At 35.9% G+C, this 15067-nt stretch overlaps 1 protein-coding gene across 7 annotated transcripts in view; it reads left to right on the forward strand.

Moving 5' to 3' along the window:
* Positions 1–14772, forward strand: part of LOC129644070 (phospholipid scramblase 2) — a 28137-nt gene extending 13365 nt beyond the window's left edge. For all 7 annotated transcript variants that reach the window (XM_055569406.1, XM_055569405.1, XM_055569404.1 and 4 more), the window contains 6 exons: positions 1894–2096; positions 3426–3468; positions 6003–6223; positions 8416–8577; positions 11218–11379; positions 13814–14772. In XM_055569406.1, the coding sequence (XP_055425381.1) occupies positions 1894–2096; positions 3426–3468; positions 6003–6223; positions 8416–8577; positions 11218–11379; positions 13814–13867 (845 nt within the window). In that variant the 3' untranslated portion in view covers positions 13868–14772. The remainder of the gene's footprint in view (positions 1–1893; positions 2097–3425; positions 3469–6002; positions 6224–8415; positions 8578–11217; positions 11380–13813) is intronic.
* The last annotated feature ends 295 nt before the right edge of the window (positions 14773–15067 follow it).

Consider the following 15067-nt stretch of genomic DNA (forward strand, 5'->3'; position numbering starts at 1 on the left):
AATATTAACAGGGTAAATACTATTAATTATCACCATTATGCAAGTGCAAAAACAGGCATAGAGAGACTGGATCAGGCTTCAAGTTCTGGCTTCTATATTTAATCACTGTGTAGTGGTTTTAAGCAAGTTGCTGTGCCTCCAAGCCTCAGTTCTTGTGTATAAAATGGGCATAATATTTTCTAATTCAGGTGGTCTGAAGATTAAATGAGACTATGTGTAAAACACCCAGCACAATGCTTTACAATTAATAAATGACAAATATTTGCTATTATATTAGTAATATATTAAATCAGTTGGGCTTTAAGTAAATCAAATATTATTTCAGGTAATTCCATATGCCTATTTAATCCATTGATTTGGAAAATAACTATTCTCTCAAAGAATCCTGTGAAGATTTAATAATGCTAATAATGTAACCAATTAATTCACATCTCTCCCTCACTGGCTTCCTATGGTTTGATCTTTGCACTATAGTCAGTGCTGTTTAAAAATAGATATGTTAATGTTACAGACAGTACCTAATGGGTGAGGCTTCCCTGGTGGCTGGCTCAATGGTAAAGATACCACCTGACAATGCAGATGATATGGGTTCAATCTCTGGGTTGAGAAGATCCCCTGGAGAAGGAAATGGCAATCCACTAAGTATTCCTGCCTGGGAAACCCCACGGACAGAGGGGCTTGGTTGTTACAGTCCATGGGGTTGCAAAAAAGTTGGACACAGGAACTGAAAACAACCAACAACTATTAAAATATTGTAGGACACAGAATTTTCTTCGAAGTTATATTCCATTCCTATGGAACAGTTCCTCTGTGGACTATTCATTTAAATTATAAAGTTACAAAGCTTCATATTTGTAATCACAAATTCATGTGGAATAGAATAAATACTTATTGAATTTCTTCCATGACTGTGCTTAATAAATACTTGAGGCAATTTTGCCTGCTAGAAGTTTTTACCTTCCTTGATTCTCAAGTTATATTTTCCAGAGAGTTGCTAAATTGTGAAATTTAAATTTGGAATGTAAGTATCATAATTAAACTTTTTTTTTTTTTTTTTGTCTATGTGGAGGGTTTTAGGAATGGAATATACCATGGGTTAAAACTTCAGGCAAAACTGTTAACCCAAGGGAGTATCTTGACAGTAGTGGAAGGAATGACATGCATTTACCTCTTTATGAGGGTTTCTCAACAAAGGCACCATAATATTTTCAGAGGGATAATTCTTTTTTTTTCAGGGCACTGTTCTGGTGCTTTTAGGCTATTTAGCAACATCCCTGGCTTTCACCCACCTGATGCTAATTCTACCCTCTAATTGTAACAGCCAGAAGGGTCTCCAGATGTTGTCGAGTATGCAACGAAGGGACAAAACTACTGTGAGAGCTATACATATTGGAAATGTCACTTGTTAGAATTCTAGAATCATTTTTTCACAAGGTGGTTTGGCCATAGAAATGCTGACTCAGAGCCTCTATTTGGGGCTTTCTACTCAATGCCATCCCTCTTTTTCAAGAAGCTGTTTCAGAAGTTTTATGTACCTGACTCCAGATTGTTGTTGACTTTCTTTTACTTCCTTAGTTTTCAGGCATATTTTCTTCTGAGTTTTGAATGATAAGGGTAAGTCTGTGTGGCAACTCTGTACACAGAGCCTAAAATCCTCAAAATAGGAGTGGACATGAAACCACAGATATCTCATTGAAAAATCACTGAAAGATAAAAATATCTTAGAATCCTAAGAATCTTAAATATCTTAAGATTTAAAAATATCTTAGAATCCTGTTTCTTACGGGATTTCTGAGTAGAAATTGTAGTTTGTAGACAACTGGGGTGATCCTAAAAGACTTGGTTTGCATTTTTCTGTGCAGTTACGAATTATTTCACATGTCCATATTTCAGGACCTCCAGGACATATTGGCTATCCTGGCCCCCAGGCTGGCTATGCGGTGCCACCACCTGGCTATGCAAGTCCTGGCCCAGTCGGCTTTCCTGTCCAACACCAGCCAGTGACTGGTCACCCAGGAGCGCCCACACAGGTACCGTGGATGCCAGCACCACTACCTCCATTAAACTGCCCGCCAGGACTGGAATATTTAACTCAGGTAATTCAATGCCTAAAACACTCATTAAAAACAAAACAGTGCTCCCAGTTTACTTAATGAGATTAACAATTAACTAATTCACAAAAGTGTGAAACAGTAAACAACTTTACTAACAAATTACTCTAATTCTTCTAGGTCAGGTTTACTTTTACAGCAAAATGCAAATGTCTTAGGAAATTGTGTGTTCTATGATCTGGAATATAATCTGCAGTAACAACCAGTAGCAAACCTTTAGTAAGCACTGTTTTCCATGCTTTATTCCTAAGTATAATACATGCATTAACTCATTTAATTCTTATGAAAAATTCTGTGATATGTAAGCATTATAATTATCACCATTTTACAGAAGAAGACACTTAGGTACAGAGAAGTTACATAATTTGCTCAACATCAAAATGCACAGGAGTAGGAACAGATTTTTACTTCCGGGACCTTGGCTCTGAAAACTGTGCCCTTTAATCCCAACACTGAATAATTTCCCAGGAGTTGGAAAGAAACGTCAAACTCAATTTAGTGTTCGTTTTCCACAAGTGGTACTAAGAAAGGAGTTAATAATCTGTGTATGATATGACCTACCTTTTATAATAATTAGAAAAATACATTTTTATGTTGCTTTTGTTCTTTGGAAGACCCAATTTTATTAATGCTACCAATAAGGAAAAAACATTCCTGGGTTTTAATGTACAGCATAATGGCTTACCTCAGCAATATGAGGTTTAGTATTTGTTTGCCATTAGAAATCTGGTAAGTTAGTTTTCAGCAAATGAGCTCTCTATTGCACTCTGCACTAATTTAATTTCCCATAATGCACTTGGGCAGCATATAATATAAGAATTTGGTAGTTCCTAAATTCTCTAAGAAATACCCTAAGTATGTATTTTTTAAAAGAAAAATTAAGCCCTTACAATATATTTGGGGAAGTCATCACCTACTACAAATGATATTAAGCACACTTAAAAAGAAAAATATTTTTATTTGTAGAAAAAAGCTCTTTAAATGGATGAAAAGGTCTTAATATTTCTTAGGCCCTTTCTGGAAGGAACATTTTTTTCTAATCTTATAGGGATTCCAGTGTAAGTCAATTTTGCTTGACTTGAATTTGCCCACATTAAAAATAAACACGTTTCAGTAGTTGTTAAAAATATACTAACTTTAGTTTTATACCTAGAAGTGATATAAACAGTTATGAACTATTGATAGTATTGATAAATGTTGATAACTGATTATATACCGTTCTTTTAAAACATACAAACACTGATGTTAATTTGTTTGGCTTAATAACATGGTTACAGCTCTTTTTTTTTTTTTTTTTTTTTTTTACTATAATAGATAGATCAGCTATTGATTCATCAGCAAATTGAACTTCTGGAAGGTATGTATTCATTGTATTTATCATATTTCTAGGAAGAGAGGACATTTATGCAGATAAAAGCGTATCATCAAACACAGATATAACACCTTCAATGATGTTGAAATTAAACTTGGTTTTAAAAATATCTCTGTGATAATGATAATCCTGATAAGGATTATCAGCAGCTCATTTTTTGAAATTAATAGTCAAGTGGTAAAATACCATTAAGCTGGACATCTGTCCTCATGATACAGACCATGACTTGGGAGGAAACCAATCAAAACTTACTTTTGTTCAGTCTTCTCTCTAGAAATCACTTCAGTGATTTTATCACTAACCCACCCTAACCTCTAACTTTTCTTTCTGCAGTTTGTGATGAGCTTGAGATTGTTGAAGAGTCACAAGCAGTAGTTCAGTTACCTTACTACATTTCCAAAGTAAATGAACACTGAATTTGGATGGATGGGGATGTTTTGGAAAACCTCATTATTGTTCATGGTTTTTCTTGGGAGTTCAGATGAACCCTATAAAACCTTGGTTCCATGGGCTATGAATTATCACCTTGGGCACAGGGCCACTGCACTGAAGGGTGCTGACCAGTCAGCCAAAACACCTGACTTCCTAGAATATCACTGCTGTTCCTATGAATGGGGCCTGACTCCTACAGTTGTTTCCTTTGGTCCAGGGCTCCTCAGGTGCAAAGTAAACTTAAGAAAGCCAGTAGATGTTTTAGGACTGCTGCCAGGGAAAGAGAACCTGGGTAAATTCATGAACCAACGTATTTTCCTTATAGACAATTCAGTGAAAACTCTAATGGATTTTAGAATATATCTATTAAATCTTTCTTCACATCTCTGCAAAGTTCTTTACCACTGATAGGAATAATAAAGTGAATTGTACTACTATAGTAATATGGTTAATATTTGGTTAGAATATATAACTGTTTATTCCACTTAAATTACTTGTGATGTTCACTGTTAGAAATTTAATGTTCTCTTTTTTTGGGCGGGGGGGTCCTGCTGCCCAGCTTGTGGGATCTCAGTTCCCTGACCAGGGATTGAACCCAGGCCCTCGGCAGTTGGAGCGTGAGATCCTAACAACTAGAGCACCAGGGAATTCTCTGTGGGGAGTTTTATTTGTTTTATTTTTTAGTGTCTGGTCATGTCTCTCAGTATGGGCGATCTAAGTTACCCAACCAGGGATCGAACCCACACCCCCTGAATTGGAAATGTAGTCTTAACCACTGGACCACCAGGGAGTCTCATCATGTTCTCATTTTTATTAGTTTGTTTATACTATATTTTCTCTGGAAAGGAGTATGATAATTTGAATTTTCATTTTTTTAATGATTCATTTTAGGGTTTATTTTTGATATTATAAAAACCAAAAAATCAGACACTGTACATTATATAGCACTCCATTTATAATTTTCAGATTTATAAGTTTTATATATATTTGAAAAAATATGTATGTATTAGTCATGAAATACAAAGTAAATTTCAAATTTAATAATTATAAATTCTTCAGTTTTTTAAAAAGTGTATCTAATTTTCTTATTTTTGTCTTAAATTGCAAGTTTATATTTTACCATTATAAATAGTATAAAGAAAAGATTACTCAGTTTATTTTTTAGCACCTGAGACGTGTCCCAGTTCAAAACTTAAGAGATAATGAAGACAAAACCATAGAATTCTTTTATTTGTTTTCATTTTTTTATGTAACTAGAAAGAAAGAGATTATGTAAGCTCACTTATCTCACTTTACAGATAAACAAGCTGAAGAATTTTGAGATTAATTTACTTAAGAAGCACTTAGGTAATAGATTCCATTTAGTGATTACTTTAACTTTTTTATGTAAAATATTTGACAGGTGGATATTGAGGTAAAGGGTGGCTCTTTTAAAGGCAGAGTCAGGGTCTGCGTAAGTCATAGCAAAGACACCTAAGGGAGGTCATGGTGACGAAACTTGTGAAGAACGTCTGTATCTAAATCCATCCACACCAATATTAGAGGCTGATTTTTGTCTCTATATGTTTTAATTGCTCCATATTTTGATGACTTCTAATATCCCATGACTCACGTTAAAGAGGGCTGTGGACAAGTGTGTACATGTGTGCTCAGCTGTTCAGCTGTGTGCCACTCTGTGCAACCCCAGGGACGGGAGCCTGCCGGGTTCCTCTGTCCATGGGACTTTCCCAGCAAGAATACTGCAGTAGGGTGCCATTTCCTGCTCCAGGTGGTCTTCCTGACCCAGGGATTGAACCCCCATCTCTTGGCTCTCCTGCGTTGGTAGGCACTTTACCTCTGTGCCACCTGAGAAGCCCTTGTATCTCATATAGAAATTCCAAATTTCTCTGTACTCTAATACCCTCTCCTCCATCCCCTTCATTTTTTTCTATATTTAGATCATTTCTAAACACCTTTCCTTTTATTCCTCCTGTGTTAAATGAAGTACTGTCTAAAAATGGTATAGCTAGACACTATAGCATCTTAGGATAGACTGATTATTCTTTTAATGCTGTAGACATAATGAGTCCCTCTTTTTATGTTTTTAGTCCTGATAGGTTTTGAAACTAATAACAAATATGAAATTAAGAACAGCCTTGGACAGAGGATTTACTTTGCAGCAGAGGATACTGATTGCTGTACTCGAAATTGCTGTGGGCCTTCTAGGCCTTTTACCATGAGGATTCTTGATAATATGGGCCGAGAAGTCATAACTCTGGAAAGACCACTACGGTGTACCAGCTGCTGTTTTCCCTGCTGCCTGCAAGAGGTGGGTGAGCGATTAACATGGTAATTTTTACAAATACTTTGCAAAGTAGTTCTGTAGGAATTTTCACCTTATCAGTAAATTTATATAATAAAATGAGATTTAAAGGTGAAGTGGTTCACCAGCTATTAGTTTATGCTTGAGAGTAAATTGTAGGAAGGCAAGCAGGTGAAAAGGAGTGATCAGTTTGGCCCACATTTCTGAGCATTGTGCCCTCTAGGGTGAGATCAGAGATCTCAGAGACCAGACTTCTTGATCTTCAGGGAGAGCTGAGAACGTAGGGTACCTGGGTCAAGGCTCTTACCTGAAATGACCATGAGAGCCTGGCCAAAGCCAGATGAGGGCCCCATAGGGAATATCCTCAAATGCCATCCCAGTAGCAAGTGGACAGAAGAGTGAGGAAAAGAACACATATGTTCATCTCATAATTTTAGCCAACCTGTAGGGATCTAAGGAGGGCTTCCCAGGTGACACTAGCAGTAAAGAACCCTCCTACCAATGCAGGTGGATGTAAGTGACATGGGTTCGATCCCTGGATTGGGAAGATACCCTGAAGGAGGGTACGGCAACCCACTCCAGTATTCTTGCCTGGAGAATCCCATGGAAAGAAGAACCTGGTGGGCTACAGTCCATAGAGTCACAAAGAGTCTGACACAACTGAAGCGACTTAGCACAGGTGGCTTAGTGGTAAAGAATCTGCCTACCAGTGGAAGAGACCCAAGAGATGCAGGTTCAGTCCCTAGGTTGGGAAGATGCCCTGGAATAGGAAATGGCAACCCACTCCAGTATTCTTGCCTGAAAAATCCCATGGACAGAGGAACCTGGTGGACTACAGTCTAGAGACACGCAGAGTCAGACGTGACTGATCATGAATGTACACACAGGGAGCTACCCTAGGGGAGGCTCCCTCTGAGAAATTTCAATTCCTATGTTTTTCAGTTCTCCATTTGAAAGAGTAGTATATTTGAGTTCCTGTAATTCCTATTACAGAATAGTGCAAGTTGTGAGCACCTTCAGGCCCATAAAGATCAGGTGTCTTTTCCATAGCACTTGACAGCCCTATGACAGAGAACATGGATCTTGGGGGGGACACCAGGGCACAGAGTGTTTATAGGAAGTTGATCTTTCCTGTATCTCCACCGGCCTGAGACCAGTGCTGCTTGGGTTGCTCAGTCGTCCTCACGGGTAGCTGTGAGAGCAGGACAGACAGAACTACAAGCACATGGAAATTTGATGTCTAATACTGCACTGATTTTGAAAGGATAACTGAAGTTGTTCACACTGAATTATTTTGTTTTCCATGTCAATTAGTTTAGATATAATAATATTCAAGAATAGCTGAGGTAAAACAGAGTTTGATAGAATATGATTTACAATTTATAGAGCATGTTAGCATATAATTGGCCTTAATAAACAGATCTAGGAAGTCCTCAGTTACAGATGAACATGCCGAGATGCTCTCAAGGTTGCAGAGTTGAGGTTCAGCTTCAAGATTCCAGGCCCCATCTTCTTTCCATGCTGGCACTACTGACCTTATTTGAAGATTGCTCCAGTGATCTGGGCTCTGTCTATACATCTGCTGCTCCTGCTGCTGCTGCTAAGTCGCTTCAGTCGTATCCGACTCTGTGCGACCCCATAGACGGCAGCCCACCAGGCTCTCCGTCCCTGGGATTCTCCAGGCAAGAACACTGGAGTGGGTTGCCATTTCCTTCTCCAATGCATGAAAGTGAAAAGTGAAAGTGAAGTCGCTCAGTCGTGTCCGACTCCTAGCGACCCCATGGACTGCAGCCTACCAGGCTCCTCCGTCCATGGGATTTTCCAGGCAAGAGTACTGGAGTGGGTTGCCATTGCCTTCTCTGGTCCATACATCTAAACCCCTATTTTTAAAGGAGTTTAAAAAATAGCTTTTAATAATTTAGACATTTTTCATAAGTATGGAAATTGAAAAATATACGAGACTGACAGAGCAGTACTTCAGAGTAGATACTGGGCATGCAGCCTCCCTGAGTTGGTGTCTCATCTCTTCCACTTTGCAGCTGGGGAATCTGATACAAGTTAATTTACCTCTCTGTTCCTCCCCTTACTTACTGTATAAATAGGGATAATAGTTACAACCTGGTAAGAACATAGAGTGAGTTAACTGGTGCTTAGAACAGTGTCTGACAAACAATTTATATATCCTTTTGCTTTTGTAGATAGAAATCCAGGCTCCTCCTGGTGTCCCAGTAGGTTACGTTACTCAGACCTGGCACCCTTGCCTGCCGAAGTTTACAATTCAAAATGAGAGGCGAGAGGATGTGCTAAGAATCTCTGGTCCATGTGTCATCTGCAGCTGTTGTGCAGATATTGATTTTGAGGTAAGACGTGTGATAATGTTTATAGGTTTTGCTTTCCTAGTTAATAAAATAAGCTGGGAGGATGTTACAAATATATTAAATGAATATTTACATCCTGATATTCCAAGAGGGACTCAGTGTGCTCATACATTTATCTTTGGTCAGAGAGATGGTTATTGCTCTGATTAAGTGTTAGGGCTGATTATGCTAAGTGGAAAAAGAGAAGCAGAGATTTGTAGTCAAATAAATATAAACAAAGCATCTAACATTTAAACATGGTGGTTTCTGTGTAGAGGCACTGTATATTATCCCTTTGGAGTAAAACATTAACCTTGTCATTAATGTCTGGTTTCCAAAGCATATGGTCTTTCCTTAGTCTGAAACACAGGCTATCAGTGCTCTAGGCCCTCTTCAGAATCTCTGGCATCTTTGAGTTCCTACAAAAAGCCTAATTACACAAAGAGAATTTTAACAATAATATATTAGGTACAACCCTACCATGCTTCTCTATGATCTGTCCTTTATCTTTGTCTTAAAGTAACTAGAAATCATGATTTATCTGTGTATTTACTACCTCAAAGAACTTCATTTCAGCAGTTTTCAACAAATGGGGCCCAGACTTACAGCCCAAATTAATTGGATGCAAATGCTTAAAAGTCAAGCAACTATAAAACTTAATCTTGATAACATAATTCTCTTGTATAAGCATAAAATCTGTTAAACTGGACAATTTCCACAGAAGGGACAAATTCTAAAACTGAGCAGGGCTGGCCCCCTTATGATGAACCTATAGATTTCTTTTTAGAATAGTTTATCAGTTATTTATATTAAATTTATAAGTTAATCAACATAATAGTAATATAAGTTTATTATTTCTAGAAATTGAAATCATTTTATTATTTAGGTTTTTGTTTTTAAGATTTTTTTTTTAGAATTTAGTTAAAAATCATCTAGTCCTATTGACTTTCCAGTTGTATATCCGTATATACTTTTCTGTTCCTTTCCATTAAAAATTTACATATTCTTACATAAATTTTTGGTGAATTTTTAAATTTCTTTCTGTAGGAACAAAAAAAGGAAATCTTAATATCTTATAAGTCTAGTAGTAGGATTGTGGTGGCTGATAAATTATTTTTTGTATATTTAATTTAAAAGTTTTTCAAAAATCAAAAATAATCAAATTAAAAATAAAATGTAAGGTATAGATGTTTAGATGACAGCTATTAACAGATGAAACATGTAAGTGTGCAATAGAGAATTTGTATTAGTCTATTTTGCCATCGTAGCATAACAAACAGCCCCTAAAACTCATTGGCTTAAGAAAACAGGAATTTATTCTCATGCTTATGGATCTCAAGGTCAGCTGTGTCTGGAGGATATATACCTAGGCTTAGACAGATGGCCCTGATTTAGGCTGTAAGTTGGCCTCAGGTCTGCTCCAGGTATGTTCACTCTGGAGTTGCATCAACAGCAACTGCCTGGATCATGGTTTTTTAGTGGCTGATCACTGAAGAGCAGGACCAAGGCCAAGATCTCTGCTGGTGTCACATCCACTAACCCTCCATTGGTTAAACAAGGAACATGGCCAAGTCTTAATTTCAGCGTGCAGGGAAGTATACTGGATTTCAGAGGGAGGACACTGAAATGACTATTTGATGAACAGTAATCCAGGCTATCACAGCATTCATAGTAGAAGTTTATTTCAGGTTTTTAAAGAACTTAACTATCTACATCCAAATAAAATGAGTCAACTGTTTTTAATCTCCCCACATTTATGTAGCTGGTTTCAACCTAAGATAGGGCTTCAAATGTTGTTACCAGCATGTGTGGTACCTTGTGTACATTTGAAAAGCACACTTCTCTTCCTGTTCTGATGCAGCCCTGCCTATAAATACCCTGGCGAGTGTGGGCTACATTCAGCCCCCAAATGTCCACTTTGTGAGGTTCATTCCACTGGCTACAAGCTGTTCCATTCTTTATCATGGGCCTGAGCTTTACTTAGATAGAAACATAAAATTAGAAAAACTTTACTTTGGAGTCCTTTTGTTTCATACATCCTTCTTCTTTTATTGTTCAGTCCCATTCTGTTGTCCAGTCTTAACCCAAGCCTTGACCTGGGGCATCCCATCAAATTACTTATTGGTTACTTTACTTCACTCAAAACTACCAGTCCTCTTTTCCAGCCTCTTGGCATTTTATGTTTTCCTGAGTCCTTCCATCACCTTTAAACACTCGACCTATGTCAACTTTCTGTGCTAATCTTAAAGCTGAAGTCAGATTAGAGTTTCATTTACTACCCGCTCCCCCCACCAGATGGCTTCTAGAAATTTCATGCAAATAATTATTTCATAGTTGTATCTTTTCCTGCTTGAATTTTATTTTGGATAGATTCAACTAATTTATTACTGTATATCTTAAAGGAGAATAGAAAATGTTAACTATTTCAGCTAAACTACTTTCATATTAGTTCTCTGTAGCAAATAAAGTTTTTAAAATGAATCCGTAAGTAAACATAGGAATCTACCTGCATCTACTGAGTGATATAATGTTCACAGTTATGAATGGCATATAATTTTAATATTGGTTTAATTTTACTTCTACTTGGAAAGTAGCTTTATTAGTTTGCTAGAAGTTTTTGTCCTTTTTCTTTTTTCAATTTAGGTTAAATCTCTTGATGATAAGTATGTGGTTGGCAAGATTTCCAAGCACTGGACTGGCCTTATTAAAGAGTTATTTACAGATGTTGATAACTTTGGCATCCAGTTCCCGTTAGACCTTGATGTGAAAATGAAAGCTGTGATGCTCGGCGCATGTTTCCTCATTGTAAGTTTACTCCTGCCAATCTAGGGTACAGATGGTTTCTCTAGTTTTATTCTGAAATAATTTTTTAAATTTTATATATGTAAATGACCTTAAATTTGTAGGTTTTATTGAAAGTGGTCCTGTTTAATCTTAGCTCTGAAATTCCATTTTCTTCTGCTACTCTTGGTTCACAGGTGACTAGCGTCTCTCTGGAGGGTCTGTGTAGTTTCACACTGTAACAAAAGGATGTTATATGTTAAGGAGAAGTTCTGGTTTTAGTGGTTAAAAAAAAAAAGCCAGCACCACCACCAATAACCAAAAAAAACCCCAAATTGATACTTTGGAGAAGAGTTTGAATCTTCTAGTGTGTTTAAATGAAATAAGTCTCAGTGAAACAAGGAAATTTCTTCCTTATTCATTATTAAACCATCTAATACAGAAATACCAACTGCAATAAGAATCTACATTTGATCAAGTCTTGGATGGAACTATCAATTGAGAGGAAATGTATGGAATACAGCATTGATTCTGAACTTGTCTTCACATTAAATTAGCTAGGAAGTTTTTAGTAGTAAGCCATACCCCAGTTTAACTAAATCAGAAGCACACCATTAAAAGTTTGTGTAGCTCCCCAGATGATTCCTTATGTGGCCAATGTCAAGGTCTCTGGGGACAGAGCAGTGGTTTTCCACCTTAGCTGCACAGTAGAAACACCTGGGTAGCTTTTGCACTCCCTATGTCAAGACTACCCAGATCCAGTAAACTAAATCTGGAGATGGAACCAAGCCATCAAATGTTCAAGCTGTCATATGATTGCAATGCAAGTGAGGTTTGGAGCCACTAGATTAATATCTTAAACACTGACATGCAGAAGCAATCAGAAAAAAAAAAAAAACCCAAACACTAAAAAGTGAGAGAACATACAGAAAAGGATTCAGTTACTTCAACAAATAAATATCAGGAAGATAAAAATGAAAAGAGAAATATCAGTTTAATATAGTTTGTAGACTCTGTTTGGATACTGATTTAAACAAACCAGTATAAAAAGACAGTTACAAGACCCTCATGCATTTGAGAACACTGGCTATTTGATGATATTAATGAATTATTAAGGTTTTTAAAATGATGTTGTTATTATGGTTATGCAAAAACAAAACAGTCCATATTTATTAAGGGTATATACTGAAGTATTTCAGTATGAAATGATATGGTTATTTATCACAGATTTGCTTTTAAATAAGGGAGATGAAGCCAGGGGGACATAAGGGGTGGATTAATTGGTGAACTAAGCTGGGTGAGTAGTCACTGGAACTTTATTATGCTATTCTATCTAATTTGGGACAATATTTTCTATATAAAATTTTAAAGATAACTACAATTCTGTTTAAAAACTGTGCTTTCAACAAATGTTTATTTCACATGAGGAGAAAACTGTAATCTTAATCTTGGGGAACTGTTTAACCAATGATTTACACACCATAACCAAAGATATGATGTGTACAGGGCAGAGAGAGTAGTCTGGGATGTCTGGTTAGATGAGATATGGGATTGGAGGGTGCTGGTGGGGTTATGAAGTGAAAGTCCCTCAGTCCTGTCCAACTCTTTGTGACCCCATGGACTATACAGTCCATGGAATTCTCCAGCCCAGAATACTGGAGTGGGGTTATTAAGAAGTGAATATAGGGTAGATTGGGCAACTTCTTATAGACCTTGGGAAGATACTAAAAATTGTTTCCTTAACTGGTTAGTTTTAAGCTATGTATAAATAGAAATAATTATAAATCCAAATTTTAGAATGATAAATCCTGATGACGAACTGTATTAGTGCAACTGCAAGTGAATGGTTATAAAGATTCAGTTATTCCTTTATAAAGGAATAAAGGAAAATGACAGATGTGAGAGAACTAAAATCCATACAATTTAGAAGTCATAGGGATGAAAATTTGGTTAGAAACTGATGGAGTAAGACAAACTTAGGAACAGAGAGACAGGCTTGGAAGAGAAGTCATAAAATTGGGCCCCAAAATTCTAAGATGTTATTCTAAGTCTAAGATGGCTGTCATTCTCCTGAAACAATCTAAAGATTGTACATGGAACTCCATGTACAGTCATAACACAAGTTATATTACTAGAGAAGAAGTTCAAAAAGTTGAGGAAGAAATATTGAAAAAGGAACATTCTAAGAAACATGAAAAAAAGTGAAACTTAGAGAAATTACCTGATAATTACTTAAGTTCATGCAGGTATCAATAAGTTAACAGAATTGTAGGATTTAATTGACATTAAACTGGAAAGTTGAAGCTATCAATTTTTCCTGGATCTACCTATTACAGTTGATTTTTCTTGTTTAGCAAGTATGTTATTGTGTTTCATCAGATCCCTTAGCATTTATGCGTCTGAGAGCTGATCTCTGCTTGGTGCTGAAAACTCATTTCTATATTTTGTTTTTCTCTAGGACTTCATGTTCTTTGAAATGACTAGAGGTGAACAGAGAGCAGGAGTGTGGTAGTACATTCATGAAAGTCTCAGAAAATCTGAAGTCCGTATATCAATTGGGACTATGTAAAAAAAAAATTGGGTGGATTTTTTCTTTATGTAAATGACTTATTACAGCATGTGTAAATTATACTAGGATACCTGAAGCTTCAGGATTAATGATTTTACTTTTCAAATTAAACAGTCTATTTTCTATATCACTTACTTATAAATGTTTTTATACATTTTCTTTTTCATAGTGCATTTTGGAGAAAGGATATAGAAATTTTTACATTTAAACATAACTTCCTACGATGAATTGCTTTAAACTAGAGTTTCTGCTTTGTTTTCAATATGTACAGCAAAATTAATTAAAGTGTTTTTAAAGTAATACTAATATAAACATACATTATTTTATTAAATCTAGTTATTTCCTATGTAACAACTGTTATTTTGCAAAAATGATATATTCAAAAAAGTTCAAAATGAACATAATTTTCAGTGTTTATTTTTATAATTATGCTCAAATAATACTCAATATTCATATTATCAAGTGTATTTTTTTGTTCAGAAAATCACACTATGTTTAACTTCTATAATCTGCAGCTATTAACATTTTTATATTGACAAGACTATAAATTACCAAATTTTGATGATTTTTCATGAATAAAAGAATGATTGTGTACCAAAGAAGGACACACTTAGAGATTCACTCACTCTAAAACTGGGATACTATAATATTTTGAAGTAATTATTTATATATGGAATAATTAGCTTCTGTTCCATATTCTTTCATTCATGGAATATAGTAGTTTTCAGATCACTCAAGTGTTAATTAAATAGAACATATATATTCTGTCTGACTATAAATGTTTATAATGGTCTATTAGATTATTTTTGCCAACAATTAAATAACTAAAATAAAACATTGCTGATATAGTTCTTTGAATGTTTGGTTTTTGTTTTTAAACAAACTGTGAACAGTCAGTTCACATGATATTCTGAACTTTACACATTTACCTCACTTTCCCTTTCAAATCTTTAAAGAGCTAAAGCATATGATAATCTTTGGTAAAATACATATATACCTATGCTGGAAACTGAGTTTTCTTCCTGTCAGAAAGTTAGTGCAATTTTTATACACTGTTTCGTAGGGAAAACTGAATCTTGTGAGAGATGTGCAACCCACCATTTACCTCATGGGAAGGAAAAGTGTGTTTAGGAAATAAAGAGC

Source organism: Bubalus kerabau, chromosome 2, assembly GCF_029407905.1.
Source record: "Bubalus kerabau isolate K-KA32 ecotype Philippines breed swamp buffalo chromosome 2, PCC_UOA_SB_1v2, whole genome shotgun sequence".
Taxonomy (NCBI): domain Eukaryota; kingdom Metazoa; phylum Chordata; class Mammalia; order Artiodactyla; family Bovidae; genus Bubalus; species Bubalus kerabau.